Here is a 19,945-nt window from a genome sequence, read left to right as displayed (position 1 = left end):
CATCAGAGGTGGTAGAGGCAAATACAGTAGAATAATTTGAACATGCTTGGGATAGGCATATTGATATCCTTACAAAAAATAAGGATGAAATATGGGCACGTATTCAAATCTGATCGCAGTACAAATTTGTTCTCAAAATGGACAAAACCATGTGCACTTCAGGTGAGAGAGTTAGATTTGTGTGAGTTATTTTGTTTCTGTGCAGGGTAAATACTGTCTGCATTATTTTTACACTGCAATTTAGATTTCAGTTTCAAAACACACCACCCAAATTTTACTCTCTCTATACATGTTACATCTGCCCCACCTGCAGTGCACATGGTTTTTCCCATTTTGAGAACAAATTTGTACTGCGATCAGATCTAAATAAGGGCCATGGTTTGAGGTAACATGTTTAAAAAAGGGGCAGACTAGATGGGCCAAGTGGTTCTTATCTGCCATCAAATTCTATGTTTCTATGTTTAGTAGGAGAGTGGTGGTGGCAGCGATATCCCGGCCCACTGCGTAGTGGGTGGAGTCAGTAATAGGCGGTTACTGACAGTAACAGGGAATCCCCTATTGGCCAGGTCCTGTGAAACCAGGAACCGCCATCTGTGGACCCGAAGGGCATAGCCAGAGCGTAAGGGCAGGTGTCCGGTCACAATAATAATAAACAGAATGATTAAACTCACACTTTTAAACAAATAACACAATAAAAAAAACACCCAAAACCATGTATAATACATCAGCCTAATCAGAGAGATGAGAGGGCACTGAGCAGAACAGGACATGTATACACAGAGTATAACGGAAGTGCCCCTTGCACAATACAGACGTGGCACACCACCGCATCTATCACCGGGCTATCTGCAGGCTCAGCACTGTCACCACCACATGCTGTTTGTGTGTGTGAGACCGCAGGTCTGAGCTGATACTGTACATAGCGCAAACACAACAAGAGCCAGTACCTGTGCCCCTGGGTAACATCATGCTGCAAGGGGCAGTCCCTACATGCCTACAGACATTTTGGTGCCCTGCATCATAGAAAGTACTGGTGCCTCCTTATATTATGAATGGGGACAGCACACACCAAAGTAGTCTAGTAGGGGAGGGGAATGCCCACACAATTGTACCCCAAAAAACATATACATTTCACTGCACAGTAGTGTTGCTTTCTTCTGCTCCACTGCATAGTTGTACCCCTTATTCACATTACTTTATGCAGTAGTACTCTTTATTAACATTACTTCAAAAAGAAGTGCAATTATTCACGTTATGCCACAAAATAGTACCCTTTATTCACATTACCCCTTATTCATATTACACCAAACAGTAGTACCCTTATGAACATTACTTCACACTGTAGTATCCTCTTTTTCACATTACTTCACACAATAGTACCCCTATTCACATTATTTCCCACAGCAGTGCCCCTTATTCACATTATGCCACACAGTAGGACCCCTATCCACCTATAGCTTGCGAGCAGGGCCATCCTACCTCTATGTCGGTTTGTTTCTACCCAGTTTGTTTAATCACTGTTGTTTCCAAATGTAAAGCATAACAGAATATACTGCGCTATATAAGAAACTGTGGTACTTGTTTCCTAGCACGGCCACACCGATTTACATCGGGGTGGTCGTGTCGGAAAAATCGGGTCGATCGCATTGCATGCGATTTGGTCGCATGCGATGCGATCGACGCGACCGACCGATTTTGGACACGATTTTTTTTTTGAATGAAATGTAAATCGGGTCCCTGGGACCCGATTTTACATTGGATTCAATGTAAAATATTCCCAACCCCCCCAAATGTCACGGCGTACACCCCACCCCACGATAGACGCCATCCCGAAGCGTGGCGAGCGCAGCGAGCCCGCGAGGGGCGGCGGTGCGCGTCCTACAACTGAGTGCACAAAGGTTAAAATCTTGTTTAGTGTGCCACGAGTTTAATAAGGTTGAAAATCACTGCTATAGCCTATATGTGTGGTGTGTGAAGTCTGTAAACATTCAAATTGCTTTATTAACTCAACAGAACTCGAAACCTAGGCCTTTATACGTTATGTGACACGCACATTTTTTAATTTCCTTCCAAAGTTGCACAGCCAATATCATTTGCCGTACACAGCCTTCGTAAAATTAGAGGGGACATTGCCTCCAACACCCCGCAGCTGACCCACCTCAACCAAGTCTACAGCGCAGTCACCCCAGAACACTCTCTGTACAAAGTATATGTATTTATAAAATATATGTTCAGCACTGAGCTGGGACTGCACCATCTATTTTGTATATTGTATTGAGTATTGAGGAATGCATTCTCAACTTAAAATGCACTTTTCTGGAGGAAGGGGCCCAGCAGCCTCTGTGATGAGGAAATTAGATACAGGTAGTGGGCTGGGTGTTTGCCATCCTGTTTGCGAAGTGTTGGTGATGCACAGACATTTGTGTTTCTTTATGTAAACATGTCCAGGAGTTAATCAAATGATCTCCACCTTTCCTGGAAGTTAAAATATTTCAAAGAAATTGGATTTATACTTTTGGTATGTAATCTTTTCAAGTATGATGGTCTGATTGATATGCAAATCCTAGGTATAGGGGAGGATCTGACCATGCCAGTGTGTTTTCTGCCTATATAAAGAGGGCCTGTGAGCCCTGGTTTTTGTACATCTACCTGACTTGAATGCTGTAACATCACCTGTATGCTGTCCCTCCTAGCGATAGGAGCAGAGATCTTTTCAGATCTATGAGCAAATAAACATCTTTTTCATCTTGCGACCAACAGAATTACTACACTACTTCCATTCTCCGGCTGTTCTGGGTCACAGCATCCAGCGTCCTCCAAGTTCCGCTCTGCCAGCTACCGAAGCAGAGGTCTGGTCCATGACCAGTGGGGAACCAACCAACGTCAGTCGGGGGGTGTCTCAGCAGTGCGTCGACGCATACACCCCAGCCGGTAGTACTCAGGTGCCAGCATTTGGGCCTGAGGAGGTATCCGTGGTTCCAGGCGTGGCGAAGGGTTTTATCAAGGTACAGGTGGGAGACATTCTTCACAGGAAGAAGAGCAACAGAACATGAGGACATGCACTGAAACTAGAGGGAGGAAGATTCAGGGGAAATTTGAGGGAGAATTACTTCACAGAAAGAGTAGTAGATAAGCGGAATAGCCTCCCATCAGAGGTGGTAGAGGCAAATACAGTAGAATAATTTGAACATGCTTGGGATAGGCATATTGATATCCTTACAAAAAATAAGGATGAAATATGGGCACGTATTCAAATCTGATCGCAGTACAAATTTGTTCTCAAAATGGACAAAACCATGTGCACTTCAGGTGAGAGAGTTAGATTTGTGTGAGTTATTTTGTTTCTGTGCAGGGTAAATACTGTCTGCATTATTTTTACACTGCAATTTAGATTTCAGTTTCAAAACACACCACCCAAATTTTACTCTCTCTATACATGTTACATCTGCCCCACCTGCAGTGCACATGGTTTTGCCCATTTTGAGAACAAATTTGTACTGCGATCAGATCTAAATAAGGGCCATGGTTTGAGGTAACATGTTTAAAAAAGGGGCAGACTAGATGGGCCAAGTGGTTCTTATCTGCCATCAAATTCTATGTTTCTATGTTTAGTAGGAGAGTGGTGGTGGCAGCGATATCCCGGCCCACTGCGTAGTGGGTGGAGTCAGTAATAGGCGGTTACTGACAGTAACAGGGAATCCCCTATTGGCCAGGTCCTGTGAAACCAGGAACCGCCATCTGTGGACCCGAAGGGCATAGCCAGAGCGTTAGGGCAGGTGTCCGGTCACAATAATAATAAACAGAATGATTAAACTCACACTTTTAAACAAATAACACAATAAAAAAAAAAAAAAACCATGTATAATACATCAGCCTAATCAGAGAGATGAGAGGGCACTGAGCAGAACAGGACAGAGTATAACGGAAGTGCCCCTTGCACAATACAGACGTGGCACACCACCGCATCTATCACCGGGCTATCTGCAGGCTCAGCACTGTCACCACCACATGCTGTTTGTGTGTGTGAGACCGCAGGTCTGAGCTGATACTGTACATAGCGCAAACACAACAAGAGCCAGTACCTGTGCCCCTGGTAACATCATGCTGCAAGGGGCAGTCCCTACATGCCTACAGACATTTTGGTGCCCTGCATCAGAGAAAGTACTGGTGCCTCCTTATATTATGAATGGGGGCAGCACACACCAAAGTAGTCTAGTAGGGGAGGGGAATGCCCACACAATTGTACCCCAAAAAACATATACATTTCACTGCACAGTAGTGTTGCTTTTTCCTGCTCCACTGCATAGTTGTACCCCTTATTCACATTACTTTATGCAGTAGTACTCTTTATTAACATTACTTCAAAAAGAAGTGCAATTATTCACGTTATGCCACAAAATAGTACCCTTTATTCACATTACCCCTTATTCATATTACACCAAACAGTAGTACCCTTATGAACATTACTTCACACTGTAGTATCCTCTTTTTCACATTACTTCACACAATAGTACCCCTATTCACATTATTTCCCATAGCAGTGCCCCTTATTCACATTATGTCACACAGTAGGACCCCTATCCACCTATAGCTTGCGAGCAGGGCCATCCTACCTCTATGTCGGTTTGTTTCTACCCAGTTTGTTTAATCACTGTTGTTTCCAAATGTAAAGCATAACAGAATATACTGCGCTATATAAGAAACTGTGGTACTCTTTACCTAGAACGGCGCCCATCGCGGTGATCGCGACATCGCGGGCAGTACATAAACGGCCGCGACGCGATGCCCGCGATCACCGCGATTTTCCCATAGGGAACAATGTTAAAAAGCCAGATTGACCGCGATTTTGCATTCAATGCCTCAATGCCCGCGATTTTCACATAGGAATCAATGTTAAATGGGCTACAGAGCCCAAATAGGCAGAATTAACCCTTAAATGTCCCCCCAATTTTTGTACGCCACCCCACGATCCACGCGAACCCGAAGCGTGGCGAGCGCAGCGAGCCCGCGAGGGGCGGCGGTACGCGTCCTCCGACCTTTTCATGCCCTACTATCCACGTCGGCGTGGAGTTGAGAATAGAATAGTGTGGCGAGCGCAGCGAGCCACCGAGCCCGAAGCGTGGCGAGCGCAGCGAGCCCCGCGAGGGGACGCGGATACCTTCACAGGTAAACGCGTCCCCTCGCGGGCTTCACAGGTGTCCGCTTTTCGCCACGGATACCTGTGAAGCCCGCGAGGGGACGCGTATAACTGTGAAGGTATCCGCGTCCCCTCGCCACGCTTCGGGCTCGGTGGCTCGCTGCGCTCGCCACACTATTCTATTCTCAACTCCACGCCGACGTGGATAGTAGGGCATGAAAAGGTCGGAGGACGCGTACCGCCGCCCCTCGCGGGCTCGCTGCGCTCGCCGCGCTTCGGGTTGGCGTGGATCATGGGGTGGCGTACAAAAATTGGGGTGACATTTAAGGGTTAATTGTGACTATTTGGGCTCTGTAGCCCATTTAACATTGATTCCTATGTGAAAATCGCGGGCATTGAGGCATTTTAAAGTAAAATCGCGGTCAATCAGGCTTTTTAACATTGTTCCCTATGGGAAAATCGCGGTGATCGCGGGTACACGATTTTTATGTACCCGCGATTTACCCGCGATGCCCGCGATTTTTTACCCCCAACGCCCGCGATTCTAATCGCGGGCGCCGTTCTAGGTAAAGAGTACCGAAACTGTAAATAAATAAATAAATTTCACACAGGTGTGGTCCTCATTAACATTATTTCATACAGTAGAACACCTTATTCACATTTAGCCACACTGTAGTACACCTTATTCACATTACTTCACACAATAGTGCCCCTTCACATTACTTCACACATTAGTACACCTGGACTCTGGATAGTAATTATTGAAACAATGAGTGCAGTGTTGGCAGGTCACCCATCGCCCGTGTCGGCATGCATGTAGGCCATCCCCTGTGTCGGCACGCAGGTCCTCCATCACCTGTGTCGGCGTGCAGGTCCTCCATCGCCTGTGTTGGCGCGCAGGTCCTCCATTGCCTGTGTCAGCGTGCTGGTCGCCCATTGTATGTGTCAACACGCAGGTAGCTTATCCTCTATGTCAGTGCGCAGGTTCTCCATCGCCTGTGTCGGTATGCAGGTCGCCCATCACCTGTGTTGGCACACAGGTCCTCTATGGCCTGTGTCGCGCGCAGGTTCTTCATCGCATGTGTCAGCATGCAGGTCGCCCATCCCCTGTGTCAGCGCACAGATCCTCCATTGCCTGTGTCGGCACACAGGTCCTTCCTTGCTTGTGGCGGCACACAGGTCGCCCATCATCTGTGTTGGCACGCAGGTTGCCCATCCCCTGTGTCAACGTGCAGGTTGTCCATCCCCTGTGTCGGCACGCAGGTTGGCCATCCTCTGTGTCGGTGTGCAGGTCGCCATCCCCTGTGTCGATGCGCAGGTCGCCCATCGCCTGTGTCGGCGCACAAGTCCTCCATCGCCTGTGTCGGCATGCAGGTCCTCCATCTCTTGTGTCGGCGTGCAGGTCGCCCATCCCCTGTGTCGGTGTGCAGGTCGCCCATCCCCTGTGTCGGCGCGCAGGTCGCCTATACTCTGTGTCGGTGCGCAGGTCACCCATTCCCTGTGGGTTCCTATACTCTGTGTCGGCGCGCAGGTCACTACACTGGATCTACTGCCACCACTGTACAGAGCACATCTTGGTGCGGAATGAATGAGCCATAGCCCTGGCCAGGCTGGTCTCCTCCTACTCTGGGAGTTGTAGTTCTCTCCGCGCTCGGTCACGTCAATAACCGCGCCGCAGACAGCAGAATGAACTTCAATAACCACAATGCCTTACGCACGTTAGCAGGCGTCCCCGTACCTGGGCACATGGAAGTTGTAGTCTGAATCGTTTGCTCCTCTCGGCGCCTGAGACGGCAACCTTGTGATTGGAGAAATACATTTCCCAGAGTCCTCCGGGCGCCGCAGCTCAGCTTGTCTGATGCAGATGCTCGGCTCGCAGGGGGCTGGCTGAGGGGGTCTCCGCTCATCTTACGGGGGAGAGAGACTGGAGGCTGCGTCCGCCGGGAAGGAAGGAAACAAAGGCGGCCTCCAGGTACCGGCAATGGGGTAGGATGTGCCGGACTAACGGGAATGGATGGGGCTGATGCCGTGTATAACTGCTGACTGTGTGTGTGTGTGCTGACATGTATGTATGTATTGTATGTATGTATTGTTTGTTATATATGATTGCTGACATGTATGTATGTATGATGTATGTATGTTATATATGTATCCCCCCACTGATTGCTGACATGTATGTATGTTATACATGTGTGTGTATATGTATGTATCCCCCCCCTCACTGACTTCTGAAATGTATGTACACCCCCCCCTCACTGACTGCTGACATGTATGTACACCCCACCCCCCTCACTGACTGCTGACATGTATGTATCCCCCCCCCCCCCCCCACTGACTGCTGACCTGGATGTATCCCCCTACTGATTGCTGACATGTGTGTGTATATCCCCCCCTCACTGACTGCTGACATGTACAGTATATACTCCCCTCTCACTGACTGCTGACATGTATGTATCCCCCCTCACTGACTGCTGACATGTATGTATCCCCTCCCCTCACTGACTGCTGACATGTATGTATCCCCTCCCCTCACTGACTGCTGACATGTATGTATCCCCTCCCCTCACTGACTGCTGACATGTATGTATCCCCCTCCTCACTGACTGCTGACATGTATGTATTCTACCCTCCCCCTCCTCACTGACTGCGGACATGTATGTATTCTTCAAACTCACTGACTGCAGACATGTATGCATTCCCCCCCACTGACTGCTGACATGTATGTATTCTTCCCCCTCAGTGGCTGCTGGCATGTATGTATCCCCCTCCTCACTGACTGCTGGCATGTATGTATCCCCTCACTGACTGCTGACGTGTATGTATCCCCTCACTGACTGCTGACGTGTATGTATCCCCCTCCTCATTAACTGCTGACATGTGACTGTTGACATGTATGTATCCCCCTCCTCACTGAAATGTATGTATCCCCCTCCTCACTGACTGCTGACATGTATGTATCCCCCTCCTCACTGACTGCTGACATGTATGTATCCCTCCTCACTGACTGCTGAAATGTATGTATCCCCCCCCACTGACTGCTGACGTGTATGTATCCCCCCCCCACTGACTGCTGACGTGTATGTATCCCCCCTCACTGACTGCTGACGTGTATGTATCCCCCCTCACTGACTGCTGACGTGTATGTATCCCCCCTCACTGACTGCTGACGTGTATGTATCCCCCCCTCACTGACTGCTGACGTGTATGTACCCCCCCTCACTGACTGCTGACGTGTATGTATCCCCCTCCTCACTGACTGCTGACGTGTATGTATCCCCCTCCTCACTGACTGCTGACATGTATGTATCCCCTCCCCTCACTGACTGCTGACATGTATGTATCCCCTCCCCTCACTGACTGCTGACATGTATGTATCCCCTCACTGACTGCTGACATGTATGTATCCCCTCCCCTCACTGACTGCTGACATGTATGTATCACCTCCCCTCACTGACTGCTGACATGTATGTATCCCCTCCCCTCACTGACTTTTGACATGTATGTATCCCCCTCCTCATTAACTGCTGACATGTATGTATCCCCCTCCTCACTGACATGTATGTATCCCCCTCCTCACTGACTGTTGACATGTATGTATCCCCCTCCTCACTGACTGCTGCCATGTATGTATCCCCCTCCTCACTGACTGCTGACATGTATGTATCCCCCTCCTCACTGACTGCTGACATGTATGTATCCCCCTCCTCACTGACTGCTGACATGTATGTATCCCCCTCCTCACTGACTGCTGACATGTATGTATCCCCCTCCTCACTGACTGTTGACATGTATGTATCCCCCTCCTCACTGACTGTTGACATGTATGTATCCCCCTCCTCACTGACTGCTGCCATGTATGTATCCCCCTCCTCACTGATTGCTGCCATGTATATACCCCCCTCTCACTGACTGCTGACATGTATGTATTCTACCCTCCCCCTCCTCACTGACTGCGGACATGTATGTATTCTTCAAACTCACTGACTGCAGACATGTATGCATTCCCCCCACTGACTGCTGACATGTATGTATTCTTCCCCCTCAGTGGCTGCTGGCATGTATGTATCCCCCTCCTCACTGACTGCTGGCATGTATGTATCCCCCTCCTCACTGACTGATGACATGTATGTATCCCCTCACTGACTGCTGACATGTATGTATCCCCCTCCTCACTGACTGCTGACATGTATGTATCCCCCTCCTCACTGACTGATGACATGTATGTATCCCCCTCCTCACTGATTGCTGCCATGTATGTATCCCCCTCCTCACTGATTGCTGCCATGTATATACCCCCTCTCACTGACTGCTGACATGTATGTATTCTACCCTCCCCCTCCTCACTGACTGCGGACATGTATGCATTCCCCCCACTGACTGCTGACATGTATGTATTCTTCCCCCTCAGTGGCTGCTTGCATGTATGTATCCCCCTCCTCACTGACTGCTGGCATGTATGTATCCCCCTCCTTACTGACTGCTGACATGTATGTATCCCCTCCCCTCACTGACTGCTGACATGTATGTATTCTACCCTCCCCCTCCTCACTGACTGCGGACATGTATGCATTCCCCCCACTGACTGCTGACATGTATGTATTCTTCCCCCTCAGTGGCTGCTGGCATGTATGTATCCCCCTCCTCACTGACTGCTGGCATGTATGTATCCCCCTCCTTACTGACTGCTGACATGTATGTATCCCCTCCCCTCACTGACTGCTGACATGTATGTATCCCCTCCCATCACTGACTGCTGACATGTATGTATTCCCTCCCCTCACTGACTGCTGACATGTATGTATCCCCTCCCCTCACTGACTGCTGACATGTATGTATCCCCCCTTACTGACTGCTGACATGCTTGTATTTCTACCCCCTCACTGACTGCTGAAGTGTATGTATCCCCCTCACTGACTGCTGACGTGTATGTATCCCCCCCTCACTGACTGCTGACGTGTATGTATCCCCCCTCACTGACTGCTGACGTGTATGTATCCCCCCCCCCTCACTGACTGCTGACGTGTATGTATCCCCCCCCCTCACTGACTGCTGACGTGTATGTATCCCCCCTCACTGACTGCTGACGTGTATGTATCCCCCTCCTCACTGACTGCTGACGTGTATGTATCCCCCTCCTCACTGACTGCTGAAGTGTATGTATCCCCCTCCTCACTGACTGCTGAAGTGTATGTATCCCCCCTCACTGACTGCTGACATGTATGTATCCCCCCTCACTGACTGCTGACATGTATGTATCCCCCCTCACTGACTGCTGACATGTATGTATCCCCCCTCACTGACTGCTGACGTATATGTATCCCCCCTCCCTGACTGCTGACGTGTATTTATTCTTCAAACCAATACACACACACACACACACACACACAGCTGATCTTTTTCAGTGCAGATAATTTATGCAGCTGGGTGGGACATGCGCCTGGTGTGACATGGGGTAACCAGCTGTTTGTTTCCCGTGTATTACACCTGTAGCCAGGGCTCATATCAGGCAGCGAAATCCCCCTTACGTGGTATCGTGTCTTCCTGAGATTACAGTGCTGGTAAGGGCTGTAGCTCCTTTATCATACCAGGATGTCAGGCTCTCCATGTTTATAAAAGACACATCCTGTGTATGTATTGAAACTCCCCCCCCCCCCCCCCATCCCCACGGGGTCCTGCCATGCTGATACAGGGGCTGCCAACGCTGATGCAACAGAGCTGTAATCTCACCAGTCCCCAGACTGTCATTGTAACTATAGGGACCAAACCATTATCTGATGGGCCTCACTCTGTGCCAGGGGGCACTGCCATGCTGATACAGGCGCATCCCCATACTGATGCCACACAGCTGTAATCTCACCAGTCCCCAGGCTGTCCGTAACAATAGGGACCAAACCATTATCTGATGGGCATTGCTCTGTGTCCGGGGGCACTGCCATGCTGATATCCATGTTTCCTGTGAGCTATACGCGCCCCACACATTAATGGTCTCCTAGCTGCTGCTATTCCCCCCGATATAAGGCTGGATGTGTGTATAATGCACCTGCGTCTGGTACAGTGCTGTATGATTAAGTCTCCTCTGTCTCCCCTGCAGCACTGTGATAAATCCATAATGCCACCCGCTGTCCAGCAGACCTGCTCTGTGTTCCTGCAGCTGATGTATAATCCCCTGGTAGACCGTGGCCTAGTACCCACTCTGCCGTATAATCGCTGTATACACCACACCACCGCTGTTTGTGACCCCCCCCCCCCCTCCATCCCTCAGGACGTTGGTCGCAGTCTCCTGTGAATATTCCGTATTACAGTCCATCGTGTTATCGCACATGATAGGAGTTTTGCAATACCCTAACTATATGTATTTAAAAAATGCATTTCAGGTAATTCTGAAATCTTGGCAGGCGTTGGGTCTGTGCTCAGGCTGTATATATTATCCCAGCAGTATCCCTGTGTACTCCGCCCCTGTGTCTCTGTGTACTCCGCCCCTGTGTCTCTGTGTACTCCGCCCCTGTGTCTCTGTGTACTCCGCCCCTGTGTCTCTGTGTACTCCGCCCCTGTGTCTCTGTGTACTCCGCCCCTGTGTCTCTGTGTACTCCGCCCCTGTGTCTCTGTGTACTCCGCCCCTGTGTCTCTGTGTACTACAGCCCTGTGTCCCTGTGTAGTCCATCTCTGTGTCCTCCGCCCCTGTGTTCTCTTACCCTGTGTCCTCCGCCCCTGTGTCCCTGATTCCTCCGTCCCTGTGTCCTCCACCCGAGTCCCTGTGTCCTCCACCCTTGTGTCTCTGTGCACTCCACCCTTGTGTCTCTGTGCACTCCACCCTTGTGTCTCTGTGCACTCCACCCTTGTGTCTCTGTGCACTCCACCCTTGTGTCTCTGTGCACTCCACCCTTGTGTCTCTGTGCACTCCACCCTTGTGTCTCTGTGCACTCCATCCTTGTGTCTCTGTGCACTCCACCCTTGTGTCTCTGTGCACTCCACCCTTGTGTCTCTGTGCACTCCACCCTTGTGTCTGTGTACTCCACCCTTGTGTCTCTGTGTACTCCGTCTTTGTGTAATCCATCCCTGTGTACTCCGCCCCTGTGTCTCTGTGTACTCCGCCCCTGTGTCTCTGTGTACTCCGCCCCTGTGTCTCTGTGTACTCCGCCCCTGTGTCTCTGTGTACTCCGCCCTGTGTCTCTGTGTACTCCGCCCCTGTGTCTCTGTGTACTCCGCCCCGGTGTCTTTGTGTACCGCCTCTGTGTACTCCGCCCCTGTGTCTCTGTGTACTCCGCCCCTGTGTCTCTGTGTACTCCGCCCCTGTGTCTCTGTGTACTCCACCCCTGTTTGTCTGTGTCCCTGTGTTTTCCACCCCTGTGTGTCTTGTGTCCCTGTGTACTCCTCCTTTATGTAATAATGGGATTTTGAATAAGGTGCATCCGTTGATAATCTAGAACGATACGTTCAGTAGGAACTAGCAGCACTTTGTCCGATGAGCTGACTATTGTTTCAGCCAACATAATGGCGGCCTACGCTTCAGAGTTGAGCGCAGACAGATACAAGGGTCACCTAGTAATGAATATCAGTCACATTCTCTTATTTATATCTGTGTGACCAGTTCTCCCTCCCAGCTGATAGCTCCAAGCAGTGTCTGCTGTGTGCATGTGCCGCGCTGCGTGCCCCCTCCCCATGGGCAGATGTTCGGGGGCATTCCAGGCTCCAGCAGACTTACAGTATTATTGTAAAGCGCTTGGTATTAGATGTCATGTGACGTCCTTATCACAGAGCCAGGAATTATTCAGCATATCGCTTTCCCAGGCTGAGCTATGCACAGGATCTGGTAGCTTGCTGGGTAGGACAGGACCTTACCTCTGTAATTACTCACTGCATCTGTCTCTCTCCTCAGGTGTAAGATGAACTGATGATTGTGTGACAGAAGCCAGGCAGAGGGGTAGAAGGATGAGAGACGCATGAGTTAACTGATATCCTCCACACACGCTAGGGTCACTCTCCTCGACTTGTGCAGATGACCAGTCTCCTGGAGTTGGCCGGCGTAAGAAGCCAGTGTGGAGGTCCATGCAGTGGAGAGGTGGGACTCACTGTCGGGGTCCCCTACTAAGGACCGCTGTGGGGTGGGTGTCAGGATGAGGTGCACCTTACGAATATGGATCCTCAGCACCTCCGTCCTCCTCTTCATCATGTCTCTTCTCTTTACCTTTTCTCACAACGGGACAGAGGCTCCTGTGTACTCTGAGCTGACGGGATGGGCATCTGCAGAGGGTCTACCTGTCCGGCTCGTGCCTGGTTACCCTGGGGTGAGACATCTCCCCCCTCCTCATTTACCAAAGGACTGCTCATGCCGCCGCTGCCTGCGACAACCTGGTTCTTCCGACTGGTTTGACAGCCACTATGACGTGACCATATCCCCAGTGTGGACGGTGGAAAATCAGGAGTTACCAACGGATGTCCAGCGCTGGTGGATGGTAAGTAGCAGCAATATGTGACGATCCAGCTGGGGGTATTGTACCTGGAAGGGTATCGGGGAAGGGCGGCTGTACCAGGCTGGGGGCATTGTACCGGGAAGGGTATCGAAGAATGGCGGCTGTACCAGGCAAGGGGTAGTGCAGTGTCAGGGAGGGTATTGGGGAACGGCGGCTGTACCAGGCTAGGTGTATTGTACCAGGAAGGGTCTGCGCTGACAGGAGGGTATTTGGGAAGGGTGGCTGTACCAGGCTGGGGGTAGTGTAGTGTCAGGCAGGGTATTGGAGAGGGGAAGCTGTATCAGGCTAGGTGTATTGTACCAGGAAGGGTCTGCGCTAACAGGAGGGTATCGGGGAAGGGCTAGTTTAACCAGGCTGGTGGCATTGTACCGTAAGGGTCTTTGTACCAGGCTGGGGGTAGTGTAGTGTCAGGTAGGGTATTGGGGAAGGGCAGCTGTACCAGGCTGGGGGTAGTGTAGTGTCAGGGAGGGTATTGGAGAAGGCCAGCTGTACCAGGCTAGGAATAGTGTAGTGTCAGGGAGGGTATCGTGGAAGGGCGGCTGTACCAGGCTGAGGGTATTGTACCGGTATGGGTAGTTGTACCAGGCTGGGGGTAGTGTAGTGTCAGGGAGGGTGATGGAGAAGGGCCGCTGTACCAGGCTAGGGGTAGTGTAGTGTCAGGGAGGGTATTGGGGAAGGGCGGCTCTACCAGGCTGGGGGTAGTGTAGTGTCAGGGACGGTATTGGGGAAGGGCGGCTGTACCAGGCTAAGGGTTGTGTACTGGTAGGGTATTGGGAAATTGTGGTTGTACCAGGCTGGGGGTAGTGTAGTGGCAGGGAGGGTATTGGGGAAGGGCGGCTGTACCAGGCTAAGGGTTGTGTACCAGTAGGTTATAGGGGAATTGTGGCTGTACCAAGCTGGGGGTAGTGTAGTGTCAGGGAGGGTATTGGGGAAGGGCAGCTGTACCAGGCTAGGGGTAGTGTAGTGTGATGGAGGGTATTGGGGAAGGGTGGCTGTACCAGGCTAAGGGTTGTGTACCGGTAGGGTATTGGGGAATTGTGGCTGTACCAGGCTGGGGGTAGTGTAGTGTCAGGAAGGGTATTGGGGAAGGGCGGCTGTACCAGGGTGGGTGTAGTGTAGTGTCAGGGAGGGTATTGGGGAAGGGTGGGTGTACCATGCTAAGGGTTGTGTACTGTTAGGGGATTGGGGAATTGTGGCTGTACCAGCCTGGGGGTAGTGTAGTGTCAGGGAGGGTATTGGGGAAGGACGGCTGTATCAGGATAGGAGTAGTGTAGTGTACCGGGAAGGTATTGGGGAAGGGCGGCTGTACCAGGCTAAGGGTTGTGTACTGGTAGGGTATTGGGGAATTGTGGCTGTACCAGGCTGGGGGTAGTGTAGTGTCAGGAAGGGTATTGGGTGAAGGGCGGCTGTACCAGGGTGGTTGTAGTGTCAGGGAGGGTATTGGGGAAGGGTGGGTGTACCAAGCTAAGGGTTGTGTACTGTTAGGGTATTGGGGAATTGTGGCTGTACCAGGCTGGGGGTAGTGTAGTATCAGGGAGGGTATTGGAGAAGGGTAGTTGTACCAGGCTGGGGGTAGTGTAGTATCAGGGAGGGTATTGGGGAAGGTTGGCTGTACCAGGCTGGGGGTAGTGAGGTGTCAGGGAGGGTTTTGGAGAAGGGCAGCTGTACCAGGCATGGGGTAGTGTAGTGTCAGGGAGGGTATTGGGGAAGGCAGGCTGTACCAGGCTTGGGGGTTTTGTACCTGGAAGGGTCTGCGCTGGCGGGAGGGTATCGTGGAAGGGTGGCTGTACCAGGCTGGGGGTAGTGCAGTGTCAGGGAGGGTATTGGGGAAGGGCAGCTGTACCAGGCTGGGGGTAGTGTAGTGTCAGGGAGGGTATTGAAGAAGGGCAGCTGTACCAGGCTAGGGGTAGTGTAGTGTAAGGGAGGGTATTGGGGAAGGGCGGCTGTACCAGGCTGGGGTTAGTGTAGTGTCAGGGAGGGTATTGGGGAAGGGCGGCTGTACCAGGCTGAAGACATTGTACCGGAAAGGGTAGTTGTACCAGGCTGGGGGTAGTGTAGTGTCAGGAAGGGTATTGGGGAAGGGCAGCTGTACCAGGCTGGGGGTAGTGTAGTGTCAGGGAGGATATTGGAGAAGGGCAGCTGTACCAGGCTAGGGGTAGTGTAGGGTCAGGGAGGGTATTGGAGAAGGGCAGCTGTACCAGGCTAGGGGTAGTGTAGTGTCAGGGAGAGTATAGTGGAAGGGCGGCTGTACCAGGCTGGGGGTAGTGTAGAGTCAGGGAAGGTATTGGGGAAGGGGGGCTGTCCCAGGCTTGGGGTAGTGTCGTGTCAGGGAGGGTATTGGAGAAGGGTAGTTGTACCAGGCTGGGGGTAGTGTAGTATCAGGGAGGGTATTGGGCAAGGGTGGCTGTATCAGGCTAGGAGTAGTGTAGTGTACCGGGAAGGTATTGGGGAAGGGCGGTTGTACCAGGGTGGGTGTAGTCTAGTGTCAGGGAGGGTATTGGGGAAGGGTGGGTGTACCAAGCTAAGGGTTGTGTACTGTTAGGGTATTGGGGAATTGTGGCTGTACCAGGATGGGGGTAGTGTAGTGTCGAGGAGGGTATTGGGGAAGGACGGCTGTATCAGGCTAGGAGTAGTGTAGTGTACCGGGAAGGTATTGGGGAAGGGTGGCTGTACCAGGCTGGGGGTAGTGTACCGGTAGGGTATTGGGGAAGGGCAGCTGTACCAGGCTAGGTGTATTGTACCAGGAAGGGTCTGCGCTGACAGGAGGTATTGGGGAAGGGCGGCTGTACCAGGCTGGGGGCATTGTACCGGGAAGGGTAGTTGTACCAGGCTGGGTGTAGTGTAGTGTCAGAGAGGGTATTGGAGAAGGGCAGCTGTACCATGCTAGGGGTAGTGTAGTGTCAGGGAGGGTATCATGGAAGGGCGGCTGTACCAGACTAAGGGTAGCGTAGTGTCAGGGAGGGTATTGGAGAAGGGTAGTTGTACCAGGCTGGGGGTAGTGTAGTATCAGGGAGGGTATTGGGGAAGGTTGGCTGTACCAGGCTGGGGGTAGTGAGGTGTCAGGGAGGGTTTTGGAGAAGGGCAGCTGTACCAGGCATGGGGTAGTGTAGTGTCAGGGAGGGTATTGGGGAAGGCAGGCTGTACCAGGCTTGGGGGTTTTGTACCTGGAAGGGTCTGCGCTGGCGGGAGGGTATCGTGGAAGGGTGGCTGTACCAGGCTGGGGGTAGTGCAGTGTCAGGGAGGGTATTGGGAAAGGGCAGCTGTACCAGGCTGGGGGTAGTGTAGTGTCAGGGAGGGTATTGAAGAAGGGCAGCTGTACCAGGCTAGGGGTAGTGTAAGGGAGGGTATTGGGGAAGGGCGGCTGTACCAGGCTGGGGTTAGTGTAGTGTCAGGGAGGGTATTGGGGAAGGGCGGCTGTACCAGGCTGGGGACATTGTACCGGGAAGGGTAGTTGTACCAGGCTGGGGGTAGTGTAGTGTCAGTAAGGGTATTGGGGAAGGGCAGCTGTACCAGGCTGGGGGTAGTGTAGTGTCAGGGAGGATATTGGAGAAGGGCAGCTGTACCAGGCTAGGGGTAGTGTAGGGTCAGGGAGGGTATTGGAGAAGGGCAGCTGTACCAGGCTAGGGGTAGTGTAGTGTCAGGGAGAGTATAGTGGAAGGGCGGCTGTACCAGGCTGGGGGTGGTGTAGAGTCAGGGAAGGTATTGGGGAAGGGGGGCTGTCCCAGGCTTGGGGTAGTGTCGTGTCAGGGAGGGTATTGGAGAAGGGTAGTTGTACCAGGCTGGGGGTAGTGTAGTATCAGGGAGGGTATTGGGCAAGGGTGGCTGTCCCAAGCTGGGGGTAGTGTAGTATCAGGTAGGGTATTGGGGAACTGTGGCTGTACCAGGCTAGGGGTAGTGTAGTGTACCGGGAAGGTATTGGGGAAGGGTGGCTGTACCAGGCTGGGGGTAGTGTACCGGTAGGGTATTGGGGAAGGGCAGCTGTACCAGGCTAGGTGTATTGTACCAGGAAGGGTCTGCGCTGACAGGAGGTATTGGGGAAGGGCGGCTGTACCAGGCTGGGGGCATTGTACCGGGAAGGGTAGTTGTACCAGGCTGGGTGTAGTGTAGTGTCAGAGAGGGTATTGGAGAAGGGCAGCTGTACCATGCTAGGGGTAGTGTAGTGTCAGGGAGGGTATCATGGAAGGGCGGCTGTACCAGACTAAGGGTAGCGTAGTGTCAGGGAGGGTATTGGAGAAGGGTAGTTGTACCAGGCTGGGGGTAGTGTAGTATCAGGGAGGGTATTGGGGAAGGTTGGCTGTACCAGGCTGGGGGTAGTGAGGTGTCAGGGAGGGTTTTGGAGAAGGGCAGCTGTACCAGGCATGGGGTAGTGTAGTGTCAGGGAGGGTATTGGGGAAGGCAGGCTGTACCAGGCTTGGGGGTTTTGTACCTGGAAGGGTCTGCGCTGGCGGGAGGGTATCGTGGAAGGGTGGCTGTACCAGGCTGGGGGTAGTGCAGTGTCAGGGAGGGTATTGGGAAAGGGCAGCTGTACCAGGCTGGGGGTAGTGTAGTGTCAGGGAGGGTATTGAAGAAGGGCAGCTGTACCAGGCTAGGGGTAGTGTAAGGGAGGGTATTGGGGAAGGGCGGCTGTACCAGGCTGGGGTTAGTGTAGTGTCAGGGAGGGTATTGGGGAAGGGCGGCTGTACCAGGCTGGGGACATTGTACCGGGAAGGGTAGTTGTACCAGGCTGGGGGTAGTGTAGTGTCAGTAAGGGTATTGGGGAAGGGCAGCTGTACCAGGCTGGGGGTAGTGTAGTGTCAGGGAGGATATTGGAGAAGGGCAGCTGTACCAGGCTAGGGGTAGTGTAGGGTCAGGGAGGGTATTGGAGAAGGGCAGCTGTACCAGGCTAGGGGTAGTGTAGTGTCAGGGAGAGTATAGTGGAAGGGCGGCTGTACCAGGCTGGGGGTGGTGTAGAGTCAGGGAAGGTATTGGGGAAGGGGGGCTGTCCCAGGCTTGGGGTAGTGTCGTGTCAGGGAGGGTATTGGAGAAGGGTAGTTGTACCAGGCTGGGGGTAGTGTAGTATCAGGGAGGGTATTGGGCAAGGGTGGCTGTCCCAAGCTGGGGGTAGTGTAGTATCAGGTAGGGTATTGGGGAACTGTGGCTGTACCAGGCTAGGGGTAGTGTAGTGTCAGGGAGGGTATTGGGGAAGAGCGGCACTACCACGCTAAGGGTTGTGTACCGGGAGGGTATTGTGGAAGGGCAGCTGTACCAGGCTGGGGGTAATGTACCGGTTTATAATTGGGGGAGATGGCTGTAGCAGGCTAGGGGTAGTGTAGTGTACCGGGAGGGTATTGGGGAAGGGCGGCTGTACCAGGCTGGGGGTAGTGTACCGGTAGGGTATTGGGGAAGGGTGGCTGTACCAGGCCAGGTAGTGTCAGGGAGAGTATTGGGGAATTGTGGCTGTACCAGGCTGGGGGTAGTGTAGTGTCAGGGAGGGTATTGGGGAAGGGCGGGGTCAGGAAGGGTCTGCGCTGACAGGAGGGTACGAATCAAACATTTGTATGTCTCAAGGGTCCACTAATTGAGAGTCTTTTCTTTCATGGCTAGATGAATGACCATTCATTTGCAACAGTTGTAATATTAACTCCTACCGGTATCCTTTGAATATAATATACCCACAGGCACTCACATCAATAATCCCATATTTGAGAACCTATTGGAGAGTGTGTCCGAAGTTATACCACACAGGCAGTGTTTTACACACGAAATACTGAGCCACATATAAGCATGTCTCTTTCTTACTTTTGTAATATTTCAGCAGTGAATAACATCTTACATGTACACGTTGAAAAGAATAAATCGGTGATCATCTGATACATCCTTATTTATGTTATTCGATATTCAACCCACAATATCCTTGTGGAGTATATCACACTCTTATAAAAGGATATATACCAGAGCAATAAATAAGTATTAATCATTTCAAAACCAGCTTGGGCAAAATGAGAAAAATTCTATCCGTGGCAAACAAACACACAATATAGAACGATATGATTCAGACATCCAAGAATCATCATCACATTAAAATCCATGGCGTGTGGATATTGAATAAGAGGAAATCATAGACACACAATATACGTGCATTAAAAATTCCACAATACATAGGGTATTTCTCAACCATATTTATGGTTTTACACCTATACTTCATCATCTTGTTGTCACTTAAGTAACCATTAACTGGGTTAAAACTCATATAATGAATATGCACATTATAAATCATGTGCACAATTAATCCATCATTTGCTCAAATAGCATGCCCATGGACTAAGGTAAAACTGACACGTATACGCCTTCTGTCATA

General features: G+C 51.5%; 1 protein-coding gene across 2 annotated transcripts in view; it reads left to right on the top strand.

Moving 5' to 3' along the window:
- Positions 1-6,956: 6,956 nt before the first annotated feature.
- The window catches only part of ST3GAL2 (ST3 beta-galactoside alpha-2,3-sialyltransferase 2), a 29,925-nt gene continuing 16,936 nt past the window's right edge, over positions 6,957-19,945 (top strand). Inside the window, exons 1-2 of one of the 2 annotated variants that reach the window (XM_083164877.1) lie at positions 6,957-7,109; positions 13,014-13,590. In XM_083164877.1, the coding sequence (XP_083021003.1) occupies positions 13,252-13,590 (339 nt within the window). In that variant the 5' untranslated portion in view covers positions 6,957-7,109; positions 13,014-13,251. Of the gene's footprint in view, positions 7,124-13,013; positions 13,591-19,945 lie in introns of both variants that reach the window. The other variant, XM_083164876.1, reaches the window with a different exon arrangement.

Source organism: Crinia signifera, chromosome 11 (genome assembly GCF_055691185.1).
Source record: "Crinia signifera chromosome 11, ASM5569118v1, whole genome shotgun sequence".
Classification (NCBI taxonomy): Eukaryota; Metazoa; Chordata; class Amphibia; order Anura; family Myobatrachidae; genus Crinia; species Crinia signifera.
This window is presented reverse-complemented; position numbering and strand designations above follow the sequence as displayed.